Source organism: Phascolarctos cinereus, unplaced genomic scaffold, assembly GCF_003287225.1.
Source record: "Phascolarctos cinereus isolate Bilbo 61053 unplaced genomic scaffold, phaCin_HiC Scaffold_5;HRSCAF=322, whole genome shotgun sequence".
NCBI lineage: Eukaryota > Metazoa > Chordata > Mammalia > Diprotodontia > Phascolarctidae > Phascolarctos > Phascolarctos cinereus.
The window spans coordinates 242,178,693-242,192,760 of NW_027555958.1; the positions used below are offsets into that span (position 1 = coordinate 242,178,693).

Below are 14,068 nucleotides of genomic sequence, written 5' to 3' on the forward strand. Positions count from 1 at the left end.
CTCCTGATGCCAGGCTCAGCACTCCATCTGCTGCACTGCTTAGCTGTCTATGGAAAAATCATGTGGATTGATTGCATTAATTTTCATTGCAAAGGCTTATAAGAGAATTAATTGCACATAGATGGTGAATGACAAAGGCAGACTATTCCTTGGAGCAAATATTAAGATTTTCAAATGTAATTTTTATTAAATACATCTTGGAGATTAATTCTTTCTGAACAAGTTTACGAAATTTTAATAGAAGTGAGAAAACATCATTCAATATGTAGTTTTCTGCTTCGCACTCAACTTTTCAAGGTCTCGTGATATGAATTTAAAGAAGTTAAGCTTTGATGATATCCAATGCCAGTTATCCCTACTGCAGAAAAACTTTAATCTTCACTATGTAGCATCAGATTTAGGAAGAGGTGAGTGGGTGATAATGATTAATAATAATAATATTAGCTGAGATTTATAGAGAGCTTTTAGGTTTGCAAAGCACTTTACATATATTATCCTGGGAGACAGGTACTATTATCACCCTCATTTTACAGAAGAGGAAATTGAGGCTAAGACAGGTTGTGTTATCAGATAGGTCTTCCTGACATCACATTCAGCATTTAAATCTACACCACCTAGCTGCCCAGTAGGTGAATAGTGATAATAATTTATGTCCAGACACTTTAAAAATTCTTCTGTTGAAATCGTGCTTATCCTTATTATGGTGTGGGACATCAGAAAGGAGCAGAAAACTAGTCCAGATGTGGTCAGAGCACACCTGGGGTAGTATAATCGAGGTTAGGTACCACATTTTAGCAAGCAATTTAGCATTGATAACCGGCATGGTATGAAAGGCCATGTGCTATGAGAAGTGGTTAGAGGAATCAGGGAACTTTAGCCTGTAGAAGAGAATACTCTGGGGAGGTGGGTGGGGGAATATACTAGCTGTCTTTAAGAATTTGAAAGGCTGTCATGTCATTGTGGAGAATTAGACTTGTTATTTAGGCTTGGTGAAAGGAAAACCTTTTTTAATAATTAAAGCCATCCCAAGGTGGTATGCCTTTGGAGGTTAGTGGGCTTTTTCTCTCAGAAGTTGTAAGATCTGGGATGGCTATTTAGCAGGTATGACATTGTAGGGATTCCTTTTCAGGTATGGGTTGGACTACATGACCTCTAGAGTGCCTTTGAGCTCTCAAAATTCTATGATTCTGTTTTCAGAGGCTGAACATTAGTTAGCATCATTCTCCACATTATACTCCCACATGAAGTTGTCAACACTGACAGAGAGCATTAGAGTTGAGAAAGATGTCAGTCTTTACAGAATTTTTAATGCAATATTTTCATTCAGCTAGCCTGTGGAAGATCCCTTTACTCAATCTAAATTTGGGACCTAAAGGGCTGAGTGGTTCTATGAATAATATTTTAACGTTGTGTAAAATCCACTGTGGATTGCTACTGCTCCTTTTTCCAGGTAGCCTTCCACAAGGTCTTTCTGTCACAGAGCTGATGGAGGCAGTTAATGGAGTTTCCAAGATGAGCATTGCACATGAAATTGTGGTGAACCAGGATTTCCATATGGAAGAGATGGACTTATCTCCAGATAGGTAGATGCTTCTCAAAGTTCATTCATTTCTCTCCCTGGCACAGATAGATCTAGAGAAAAGGCTCCTTTTGACCAAATTCAAAGACTCTTTATTTTATACATGAACTTAAGTTTTATTCAAACAGGAAAAGATATCAATCTCAGTGCTTATGTGTAATTATTGGTGTTGAAGAGTTGAAGAAATATTAACCAAGATCAAACTAATGTTATTACTGTGGGAGTTTGCATTTTGGAATTCCAGTTACTAGTTAATAGTTCGTGTAGATTTCAGATCTTCTCAGACAGACCCTGAGGAAGTAGCCCCTAGCAGTTTCACATTTACTTTTTTAATTGACTGTAGATCAAACATACACCTATTAAAAGATTATTTTTCCACCAGTGGTGTTGCCAACTCTTCTTACAGTCTGAGATTCCAGTGAACACTTTGTTTTTATAAAGCACCGTTAATAATGATCCTGTAAATCAGAATTTTGAGAATAAGCAATGGCCGTATACCTCCAGCCCCTAGAAGACTCTTATTTTGGCCCCTCCTTTAGTTTACAATGCAAATAAGAGTCAGTGAGCATTAATTCCACTGTTAGAGTTTTTGAAAAGTATTTTCCATTTTTCCCATTTGATATCAAAATATTAGTAAATTGGTAGATCTCTTCATTTTGCCTGCCTTTTGGCCCTTTTTAGGTCTTTGCAAGAAAGTGAAGGACCAAACTGCCTAGATTAGAGTTAATGTAGGTCACATTGGACATGTGTGAGAGGAGTGTGCCAAACTCGATTCCCCTAGAGCACTAAGTAAGACTTTATTGAGATTTCCAGGCTGGCACCTGCAGACTCTTTGTACGCTCACCCTCACCACCTTCTCTGTCCCTGGAGTTCCAAGTCAACCCTAGGACCGGGCAGCTGCTCCTTAGTCAGCAAAGAGCCAAACTGAGGAAGTGAGCAGCTAGAGGAGAAGGGAGGGGCTCTGACTTGAAATTCTACAGAAAGCTATGTTTGTTGATTTTAGTAGAGGGGAGGTGTTAGAGGTAAGTCAGAACAGAGTGGTGACATCAGGTTTTCATTTGTGTTTTGTTAACACCTCAACTAGAGTGTGTTAATAATGTAAAGACTGAGGGAGAAAACTGTTAAAAATTGACAATTCATCACAGCCTCAAGATGGGATGATTCTGATTACAATTGTGGGTTTCTAAAAAGAGAACAAACAAAATCCAAATCCTTACATCAAAAGAGAGCCCTTTCAGTTGTCTTCCCTTGAAACACATATATCCTTTGGAAGGTGTTCATAAGAATCATGGTTGTAACCTTTCTATCTGAGGGACTTTTCCTTCTAGCTCGGCCGTATGAGAGTGGCTAAGTGTAAAGCTCATTTTTAGACCCTGGGCATACGTCTGTCTCCAGAAACAGCCATAACTCCCCATACAGACCGTGTCCTTTTCTTGTTAGTTTTAGTGCCTTAAACAAAGATCAGGACGTTCTAGCCCTTTGACCATTGTGTAGGTCGTGATAGAAAGCAAGCCCTCCCCCTTTTTTTATCTCCAGTGTCCAGCACAGAGCCTTGCACGTTTTTTGTTGTTGTTCAGTCATGTCTGACTCTTAATGACCCTGTGGACCATACTGTCCGTGAGGTTTTCTTGGCAAAGAGACTGGATGGTTTGCTGTTTCCTTCTCCAGTGAATTAGGCAAACAGAGGTTAAGTGACTTGCCCAGGGTCACACAGCTAGTAAAGTATCTGAGGCCAGCTTTGAACTCAGGTCCTCCTGACTCCAGCGCTTTATCCATTGAGCCATCTAGCTGCCTCAAACCATATATGTGGCATGTAGTTGGTACTTCATAAGTTCTTGTTGATTGAGTGATGAAAAAGTTTCAATTATTCGTTTATCCTCTTCTAGTCTGGAAAGCAAGATTAAGGAGACAATGCACAATGCTTTCTGGGACCATCTCCGAGAGCAGTTGACAGCTACTCCCCCGGACTACACTTATGTTCTGCAGCTTCTGAAAGAAATCAAAGAGGTGAGCTGCTCTGTGCACAAGACTGGGTCAGCTCCAGTGTTTGGGGATGGAGTCCTTAGTCAGTAGAATCACAGTTAATATGTAAGCATGTCTTGTTCAAAACTGAACAAATACCTGTTGACGGCTTATAAAGTGCAAGGGATCGTACTAGGTTCTTTGGGTGGAAACAAAGATAAGAGCTTGACCTTTACAATTTAATGGTATGTTTTAAGACAAGTATGCCACTGTACACAGTGCAACCACAGATTCCATAAGAGACTACCAGAGAACATGCCAGAGATTTCAGAAGTGGCAGAAAGAGCAGGAAAAAAACTTTTGAGAAAGAAGTGACATTTGATTGCCTACAGAATGATCTCATCAGACCCTGCTGATGGAGAGGCCCTACCTAATTATAGGAGATTTGATGCCGATGGTGTAACTGAAAGAACATTGGCGTAGAATCAGGAGTGTGGGATTTTAGTCATTCTTCTGGCACTAACTGGCTGTGTAGCCTTGGACAATTTACTTCACTGGTCTGTAGAATTAAAATCGGCAGAGATTTGAGGGGAGTACATTGTATAGGTGATGGAACAGTATCTTCAAAGGCACAGAGGTGGGAAGGCTATGTCTGGGTGAGGGGGAGAATAAATCAGCCTGCCTGAGGCCAGATTGCAGAAGGCCTTGACAGCCATTCTGAGGAATTGGGACTTTATTCTACAAGCAGTGATTTCTGACAAGAGGAGTAATGGAGGTTAGGGTTTTCAGTTTCTTGACTCCTCCACGTCTGAAATAGACGCTTCTGAGCAAACTCTCTTACTTTTTTATTTCCTGGGAAAGAATACAATATTTGTTAGAACAATGTATATTATATTTATATAACAAGTTTTGTACATTTGATTTATTATAACAATAAAAATATCTCAGTTCAATAGAATATTTCAAGTGAATACTAGCATCCTCATTCACCTCTCCTAGTGTTAGTCCTCTCAGTTGGCATCTCAAAAAAATCCGCTTTGCTAGGACACCACATTGTCAAGGTGGGGTGTGTCCTGAATTTGCAGAACTACTCTAATGTAGTCTGTGTAGAAGACAGCATGTATAAACAACACCATTGTCGTAGCATGCAGATGAACCTCCCAGCTTTCCTTTGGCAGGAGACTTTTCCTGGTCTGCCCAGCTGCTAGTGCCTTCCCCTCTGAGATTCTATTCGATTCTTCCATCTATTCTGTATGTATCTTGTATGTACATGGCTCTTCACACATTATCTCCTTCACTAGAGAGTGACAAGGACTGTGTTTTTTACCTTTCTTTGTATGCTTGGGCTTAGTACAGCACCTGGTACATAGTCAGGGTTTGCTAAATGCTTTCTGACTACTGACAGGAACCTCCATTGGGTTCCTAATCTGTGGTCTGTGAACTTGTTTAAAATTGTTTTTTAATAACTGCATTTCAACATAATTGGTTTCCTTTGCAATCCTGTGTGTTTTATTTTATGCATGTAAAAATGCATAAAGCCCTCCAGGGCTTCACCAGGCTATCAAAGGGGTTCATGGCACAAAAAAAGTTAACAAGTCACGCTCTATATAGACTCTGTTACAGAGAGGGGGTAATAGTCTCCAGAAGTCCAGAACTTAAGGCTCCTGGGAATTCACTAGACATAGGAAGGATTGGTTTTAGCTAAAGATTGATGGTTCTGTGGAGAAGTTTTGTTTTGCTAAGCAGTAATGCAGGCAATGGGTTTTCTCTCCTGGGCAGATTTTGTTATCGCTGCTCTTGCCTCGCCAGAGCCGTCTCAAAAGTCAGATTGAAGAAGTGATGGACGTGGAGCTTCTCAAGCAGGAAGCTGACCATGGAGCACTGGACGTGTCTCATCTCTCCACCTACATCTTGAGCATGATGACAATGCTTTGTGCGCCAGTTCGAGACGAAGAGGTTCAGAAACTTGAGAGCATAGCAGATCCTGTGCAGCTGCTGAGGTGAGCAACTAGAAGCATTGGCCTCAGAGAGCAGCCTTATCTGTGCCAGGAAAATTTTCTGAGGTCACACTGATTATATTCTCTTAGCTCTGCCAGACCTGATTAAAATGTATTTCTCTTCGCCAGGGTAGAAAAAACTCCGACTAAAGTCCCTGACACAAAATAGCAATGAAATGTTCACTCCAACATTTGTGTCTCAAAAAAATTCATTTAAAGGACCAGTAAGTTTAAGATTCCTTCAAATACCTCCTGGTTTTTATTTTCAAGGAAAGTATGGCAGGGTTGATCCTCTGCTCTTTAAGAGCTCACCCTTGTTTGATAGATCTTCCACTCAGGTCCTCTGCCCTGTGGAGATGGTGGTGTGGAAGAGATGATCCTGGGTGCTTAAAGGCTGTGGCAGCTCAGGCGGGTCCTAAAACGTTTTCAAATATGGGTGCCCTGATGGACCCTTAGGTCATTATGATTTTTGAGGACCAGCCCAGCTAAGTTGAGAGAGACTTATGTGCAGAATGGCCAGAGTGATTAATTTTTCAGTCATAGCAACTCTCATAGACCATCCATTAAGACATCAGGGGCTGTGATCTAAGTTGAGAGAGTACCTTTATGGACAAAAAACATTGATTCCTGAAACAGTCGATTAAGTTCTCTATATACGTGCAATTTGTGAGCATAATGGAATCCACTAATGTCTTTCTTCCAGAGAACTAGAGGCATTTTTCATTCATTACCTTCTTTTATGCAAACACAAGTCCTATGAATGGGTAGGAATAGCAATTATCCCTATATTGTGCATGGAAAAACCAAAGTCCCCAGTTTCCTTATCTGTAAAATAAGCTGGAGAAGGAAATGGCAAGCCACTCCAGTGCCTTTGCCAAGAAAAGCCAAATAGGACTCAAAAGCTTATGGAAGTGAATGTTGAAAATTAAAAATAAATAAATATTAAAAATTAAAAAAAAAAGAAAAGAAAAACCTAATAGGACCATGACGAGTCGGACGTGACTGAAAAACAACTCAGCAGCAAAGAATCTGATGAGAAATATGACTTTTTGAGAAGTGTCCTGGTATAATGGAAAACGTTCTTCTTCAGACCTGTATTTTCTTTGCTTAATTCATTTGGGTCTATTTTGTTACAGGCTAAGAGTTTGGGATAGGTTTATTGTTTTTGTTTGTAGTTATTAAGTTTATAATACATTTGAACAAATATAGATTCTAATGCCAGTTCTGCTATTTATTAGCCGTGTGGCCTTGGACAAGACAATGTACCTCACCTCTTTGGGCCTCAGTTTCCTCACTTGTAAATTGATGAATTAAGACTGGATGAGCTCTAAGGTTGCTCCTAGTTCTAAAATTCCACGACACCTATCCCAGGGCTCCTTCTTTTAATATCGTCCATGCTTCCTCTCACAGTGTTTAATTTTTCATTTCCTCCTCTGGCAGGGAGATATTCCATGTTCTAGGCCTGATGAAAATGGACATGGTGAACTTCACCATCCAGAGTATACGACCACATCTGCAGGAACACTCCATCCAATATGAACGGGCCAAATTCCAGGAGCTTCTCCAGAGAATGCCCAGTATGTACCAGCATGGAGGGCAGGACAGGGGCAATGGAGTGTTTTGTGCTTGTAGGAGACAGTGGCTACCATTTTACAGACGCTAGGGAACAAGCTTCTGGTTCACCTGCTGGGCAGCAGGGTAGATTGTGGTCAATTACTTTAGCACTTACAGCAAAAAGTTTCACAGATCATTTCTTTCTTGACAATGTGTCTGGAGTGTGCAGAATGTGAGGATCCTATAAATCTTGTTTCCTTGTAGACTTCCTTGATCACACCACAAAGTGGCTAAGCCAGGCAGCTGCTGAAGTCGTGACACCCCCTCCACCATCCTGTGACCCTCCAGAACAAATCATTTCTTCACCTGCAGATGAGACAATGAAAGGCAATGCTATCATAAGCCCCTCAATGGTGCTGAACCAGGGTTACATGAATCTTCTTCACTGGGACCCTGACAATGAGGAGTTTCCCGAGGTATGGCTGCTGGTGGGAACGTTTCCTTGCTCTTTGGTGTCAGGGGCTTCAGGTGGGGTCCTTTCCATGCTGACTGCCTGCTGGTTTTCATCTCATCAGACTGTGATGATGGACAGGACCCGGCTGCAGGAGATTCAGTTCCAGTTAAATCAGCTGACCATTTTGGCCTCTGTGCTGCTAGTAACCAACAGTTACTGTGGCCCCAAGTTGCCGAGTTCTCCTCAGTTTGTGGACAGACTGAAACAAATAATCAAAGTACTCTTGGAGGGAAATCAGTCAAGGTGAGTAATATCAATCTCCATCTTTTCCAGAGACAGGATGTATTTGGAAAGCAGCAAGTCAGTGAATGGTTGTTTACTTTTCATCACATAAATGTTCTTAGGGGCCATTTGAAATGGTCATTAGTGCTTTTTCTTTGACATCTTTGGGGCATGAGGGAACACCATGATTTTCATTCAGAGTGGGCTTCAAGGTATGAAGGATTCATCTTCTGTCCGTGGATAGCACTGGGCTAGTCTTGGGAGAGCTGGGTTACTCAGGGATTGATGGCCCGTCAGGTAACAGCACTGCCTCTGCTTTCATCTCTGCACAGCAGAAGTCCTAGGAAGCCACCCAAGAACATTTTGAAAAGGAAATCTTATAAACAAGATTTGTGGAACTAGTCACAAGAGTTGATGAGCATTCCTAGAGCAGATACTGACGTAAAAGTAAATTTGTCAGTTTTTCTTGTTTTAGGAGGAATGGAAGTAAGTATCATGTGCTGTGATTATCCTGGCAGTCCGCAGAGCTGGGTTCTATTCCTGGATCCATCACTGACCAGCTGCGTTGCCTTGGACACTTAAGCCACCCCGAATTCCTCTTTTGTAAAGGGAAGGCATTGGACTGAGGTCTCTGCCGACTCTTCTAAAATTGTCTGCATCTATGAGGCGGTTAACTTGATTGTGACCTTGAGACTATTGCATTATACCTATCTATCATGACCTGCTGTCCTTTGGATGGGAGGGATTAGGATGTTTCTTTTTTTTAATCAGAGTCCTTCTACACTTGCTTTACACAGGGCGCAGACTCAGAAATTGTTGGCTTTCTGTTTCCTGTGATTCAGGCTCAATGAGGCTTTGCTGAGTATAAGTGACCAAGTGCTTCAGGAAATACAGCAGGCCCTCACAGACCTGAACCTTCCCGCCCTGAGCAAAGACAATGTGGCTTCCCTGTCAGGCCAGATCCATAGTGTGGCCAAGGAGGACAACTGTGTCCGCAGCATCATAGGTGAGAGACACTTGTAGATAAAGGCAGATAACCTGTCTCCAGCAAATAGATGGAGAACCATTTAAAATCTGCAAGGCTCAGTGTTCTTAGAAGTGCTGCTTTGACCTTTTGGTCATCAGATCAGCAAAGCTGAGGCTGCCTGAGGAAGGGTCATTGTGCTCTGTGCACGCCAGGGCTTTCCAGTTAGCATGATGCCCACTCCACGTGAGACATGGTGGCCCGTCCGGTGGATTGCTTTTGTTCTTCCCAGCGCTTCTCCACATTTAGCACCAGGAGACTGAGACTGCTAGCCGTGATTGGAAATTATTTATTTATTGGCTCCAGTCACCATGTTGGTGTCCTTTATGGAAGGTGTGAGTCTGGTTGTCATAACCTCTCAGAAACATTTTTATTGTACTTCAGGGAGCTGACCATTAAAGGGACTGGCTCAGGCCATTCGTTGCAGCTTACAAGCCCATCCTTCCTGCTACTCATCATCCACTGTTTCTCTGGTACATACAGATCTAGTGCGGCTTCACTGAACGGTTTGTTCTCTGAGTAGACACCTGTCCTAGTCTAGAATGGAAACAGTGAATTCTCTCCGATTTTATCCAATCCTAATGGCCACCTTAATATGCTCTAGTCCCAGGCCTGGGTGTAATGATAACGTGATATAGCAGAAGGAGTACTAGATATGGCCAAGGGTTCGATATCAGTTCTGCGGCTTACTGCTGGAGTTCCACGGTTTTTGTGCCTCTCTGTGCCTCCCTTTCTCTCCTGGTCATCTCATCATCTCTATTTAGATGACTCTCAAATTTATGTCTTAGTCTTATTTCTGAGAGCCAGTTCCACATTGTAAACTCTTTATTGGACATTTTGACCTAGATATCTCATAGGCATCCCAAACTCAGTATATGCAAAATAGAAGTCATCTTTCTTTCCAAACTCCCTATTTCTCTCAAACTCTCTAGCTGAGGGGGTTTAGATAATCTTTAGCCCAGGGGGTTCTTAAGGGCCCTCCAAGCACTAAATATATGTTCCCAGGATGCTAGAAAAACTTCTAGTACTGAATTCAGAATTTAGTATTATGTTATCTAATCTCAACTGGGCCTTGCAGGAAGGCAAACCTTCTCTTCCCCTCTAATCTGAATCACCCCTCTCAAGACCTTCTTGACCCTGCCCCCTACCCCACACACACCCTCTCAGCTGGGGCTTTGCCTCATTCATACTTGTCTTGATCACAAAGAAATTGAGACCATTCCCTGAGAGCTTCCCTTCTCCTCTTGCTGTCACATCATTCACACCACTTCTCCTGTCACCTCCTCCTTCACTCTTGTTTTCATGAAGTAGCCCTTCAGGACAACTCCTTTGCATGTACCCACCATCTCCATTCTCTTGTCTTGAGTCTCTCCCCCTCTACTGGATCGCTCCCAGCTGCCCACAAACATGTCCGTGTCTTCCCCGTGCTCAGAGCCCCCACTTGATCCCCTCTTCTCTGCTGGCGTTCACTCGATGGCCGTCTGTAGTCAAGACCCTCACTCCACTGCTCTCATTCCCTTCTAAATGCTGCATTTTGCTTTCCAACCTCATCCTTCAGCCGAAGCAGCCCTCCGCAAAGCCTTCTCCTAGCTGCCCGGTCTAAGCACTTTTTTCAGTCCTGATCCTCTTGGACCAGGCACAGTGCCTGCCGCTGCCAGTCATCCTCTTCTCCTGCGTGGCCTCTCTGTGCCATGTTTTCATGATGCTGCTTTCTCCTGGTTTTCCTCCTACTTGTCTGACTCCCTTGAAGGCTTCTTTGTTTACTCATCATCCATGCCATTTCCACTAACTGTGGCTGTCCTCCGCGGCCTCAGTCTCCACTCTCCACTCTCTTACTCTCGTCAGCTTCCATGGGTTCAGTTATCTTCTCTATGCAGATGATTCCTACATCTACATATGCAGCCCCAGGTTCTTTCTTGAGTTAACAGTTCTGCATCTCTGATTGCCTCTTGGGACATCTCACGTTGGATGTCCAGCAGAACCTCCAACTCTGCATGTCCAAATCAGAGCTCATCATTTCTCCCAAACTCTTCCCAGCTTCCAGTCACAGCCATCCTGGTTCACAACATTGGCATGAGCCTCAGTTTTTCATTCTCACCCCACATATCTGATCTGTTGCTGAATTTTGTTGTTTCTACCTTTTCATCTCTTCTATACATCTTATCCTCTCCACTCATACAGCATTATACCTCGGTTGGGCTCTCCTTACCTTTTGCCTGGATTGTTGCAATAGTCTTCATGCCTACTCAGTGAGCTTCAGTGATTCCCTGTTACCTCTGGGATCAAATAGAAACTCCTGTTGGAATTTAAAACTCTTTATAACCTGACTCCTTCCTGTCTTTCCAGTCTTTTGACTTTACTTCCTTTTACTTGTTCTATAGACCATAGCACAAGCCTCTTTGTAGTACCTTGTAGTCCATCCTGACCATCTCCTGACTTCTACAAGGCTCTGCTTAAACCTTCTGCATCAGCCTTTCCTGTCCCCCGTGCCCCAGGTCCTAAGCCCCCTCCCTTTTGAGATTATATTCACCACACATATGCTTCATATGCATTCTGAATTTAGCTTCTATATACATCCAGTTATTTATATGTTACCCTCTCCCCCATTGGAATGTATGCTCCTTGAGTGCAGGGAATGAGGTTTTGTTTGTGGCCTTTCTTTGTATCTCCAGTGCACAGTGCTAACAAATAATAATAAGAAGAAGAAATGATAATAAAGTGCTTAATAAATGTTTGTTGATGAGGCTCAGTAGCAGCAGAACTCTTGCTATTACACCAGTGTCAAACTGGTGTCCACCTAAATCAATCCTGCAAATAACTGAAAATTTGCTACCTCACTAATTTCTTTTGGCTTTGCTCTATCTTTGGGGTCTATATATTAAAACAAAACTAAAATTAAAACACCTTAAATTGCATGTCTTAACGGCCTGGGTAGATGAGTGGGCAAGTGCACATTTGATGCTCATGCTCCTGTGTCCTTCTGTGAACAGGAGGGGCAAGGTCAGACGTGATTTCCCTCCTTGAACTCTCTGTCTGTCAATGTCCGCAGATCAGCGGATCCGCTTGTTTCTCAAGGGCTGCCTGATCCGGGGTGTGCAGCCTTCTCTGAGAGACCTCCCTGGGGGCATCACTGCTATTGAAGAGGAGCTGGCAGAAATGGGCCAGAGGTTTTCCTGCCTGATACTTCACAATCAACAAGTGTTCGGGCCCTACTATGCTGACATCTTAAAAAAAGTGCTCTTCTCTCCACAAGAGTCGGAAGTGAGCATGGATTCTACCTGACATCTCGAGTGGAATGCCCTGCTGTGGGGCACAGAAGAGAAGAGCCACAGCGCCTCTTCCTCCCCCCTGCAGCCAGGACACCCAAGCTGCATGTGAACACCAAGGTGCCTGAGCCCTTTTACCAATAAATTTTTGAGCTGCAAGAATCATTTGCTCCTGTGCTGGAGCTTTAGGCTTGGCTGCTGGGCTCCATCCCACCTCTTGGTTAGTTGAGAAGCTGAAGGGCTTGGACAGCTTTCTACAGCACTTGGGAAATTGACAGGTATTATTGCTTTGTTAACCTACCCTTGTTTGTAACCCACAAGAAGGACTAGATAGCCAGGACACTTAGATTCTGTTTCTGTCTGTCATCCTAGATGACATGGTGGTCTATCCCAAGGGGAAAAGATTTCACTGGAGTCCAGGAAAGCTATGACTTCACAGTCTCAGAGTCCTGGGTAGAAAGGGCCTCTGGACATCAGAAACCCAACTTAGTGGGTTTTTTCTGAAGAAGTGAGGAAATCTTTTCCCCAAGGCTAACCACCCAATGAGGGCCTTAGGTGGATGCTACACAGTGGAGGGGAAACCAGGGACTGAGTAACAAGGGTTTTTCCATCTTCCTGTTCCATTGGGTGGTCTGGAAAAAAACAGGACAGAAGGGAGGGGTATTACAAGGAGGCTGTCAGCTGAGGAAACGGGCTCAAATTGTGAGGGACTTTTAACCTTCTCAAGTGAGTCAGCAATGGGGCAATTCCTGTTCCTTTCTTTCTTACCTTTAGCTTAGAAGTAAATCTCTGGCATCTGGGGGCCATCACTGATACGTGTAGAGTTAGCATCATACTAGATAAGTGTCCTAGGACACAGCCAAGGATGAAATTGGTGCTGAGGGGCCTTCAGGCATCCCGAGTGTGTATCATCACGGTACCACCTCTAATCGTGATGTCTACAATTAGGCGTCATCACTACGGAGCTCAGATGGGGCATCTTCTTGAAATGGGCAGCCTTGACAGGGTAGGAATTCAGTCTTGGTCTCTCAGGAGGTGGGGAGTTGGGGTGGGGGTGGGGGAGTAGGGGGAGATAGGGGAAGCAAGAGTTTTTATTTCAGGAAAGAGAGGAGTGTGGTTGGTGGGGAGTGAACTGAAATGAAAATTCTGCCATTTATCATTAAAACCTGGAATGAATACTTTCTTGAGTTTCTGAGTTGGTCCTCTTGTGTATCCATATAGAGGAGGTGGATCAGAATCTCCCTAACTCAACAACAAAAGTAAAGAGGGAGGAGATCCAGTCACTCTTGTCCACTGGCTCTGAGAAACTATGATTAATTAGCACTTGTGAGAGGCAGCACTAGTAGATAGAAAGCTGGCTGTGGAGCCAGAAGATCGGAGTTCAAATCCTGCTTTTTATACATCCTGGCTGTTATCCATAAAAGTCCTTAAATCTCTCAGCATTCTAGGAAGCTCTTAAGCCTGTAAGGTACAGATTTGCATAGGTAGAGGAAGGTTCCTCAAATGAGAGTTTTCTATACCAGTGAAACCACAGGTGCAATCTCTGTATTCCTAGTTAGTACTAATTTATTATGGCACCTGATGGCTAAGTATTAACACTTTTAAGGGTATAATATTTAAAGTGCATTGCAAATGAGATGGGCTGCTTGAGGGGACCTTCATCTAGTCGAGCCCCCTTTGCTTTATAAGTGAAGACACTGAAGTACACAAAAATTTAGTGACTTATCCAAGGTCACACAGGTAGTAACTTGTAGAGCCTGGATATAAATCCAGGGCTCTTTGACGACAAATCCTGCACCATTTCCACTGCACCATATTCCTTGATGATGGATTGATTCTTTACAGGGTGCTTTCCTCATTGAGATCTGTGCAAAGCACTGAATTCAGAGAACATGGGTGTTTTGGAGGTTTAACCCAGTCGGATGATGACCTAGGCTAATTTGCAGGTGT

The 14,068-nt window shown here is 43.1% G+C and overlaps 1 protein-coding gene across 2 annotated transcripts in view; it reads left to right on the forward strand.

The window, feature by feature from the left end:
- The window catches only part of TCP11 (t-complex 11), a 43,925-nt gene extending 30,774 nt beyond the window's left edge, over nt 1–13,151 (forward strand). The window contains exons 3-10 of one of the 2 annotated variants that reach the window (XM_020999600.2): nt 1,451–1,583; nt 3,466–3,586; nt 5,321–5,541; nt 6,979–7,115; nt 7,357–7,568; nt 7,668–7,849; nt 8,671–8,834; nt 11,902–13,151. In XM_020999600.2, the coding sequence (XP_020855259.1) occupies nt 1,451–1,583; nt 3,466–3,586; nt 5,321–5,541; nt 6,979–7,115; nt 7,357–7,568; nt 7,668–7,849; nt 8,671–8,834; nt 11,902–12,134 (1,403 nt within the window). In that variant the 3' untranslated portion in view covers nt 12,135–13,151. The remainder of the gene's footprint in view (nt 1–1,450; nt 1,584–3,465; nt 3,587–5,320; nt 5,542–6,978; nt 7,116–7,356; nt 7,569–7,667; nt 7,850–8,670; nt 8,835–11,901) is intronic. The other variant, XM_020999602.2, reaches the window with a different exon arrangement.
- The last annotated feature ends 917 nt before the right edge of the window (nt 13,152–14,068 follow it).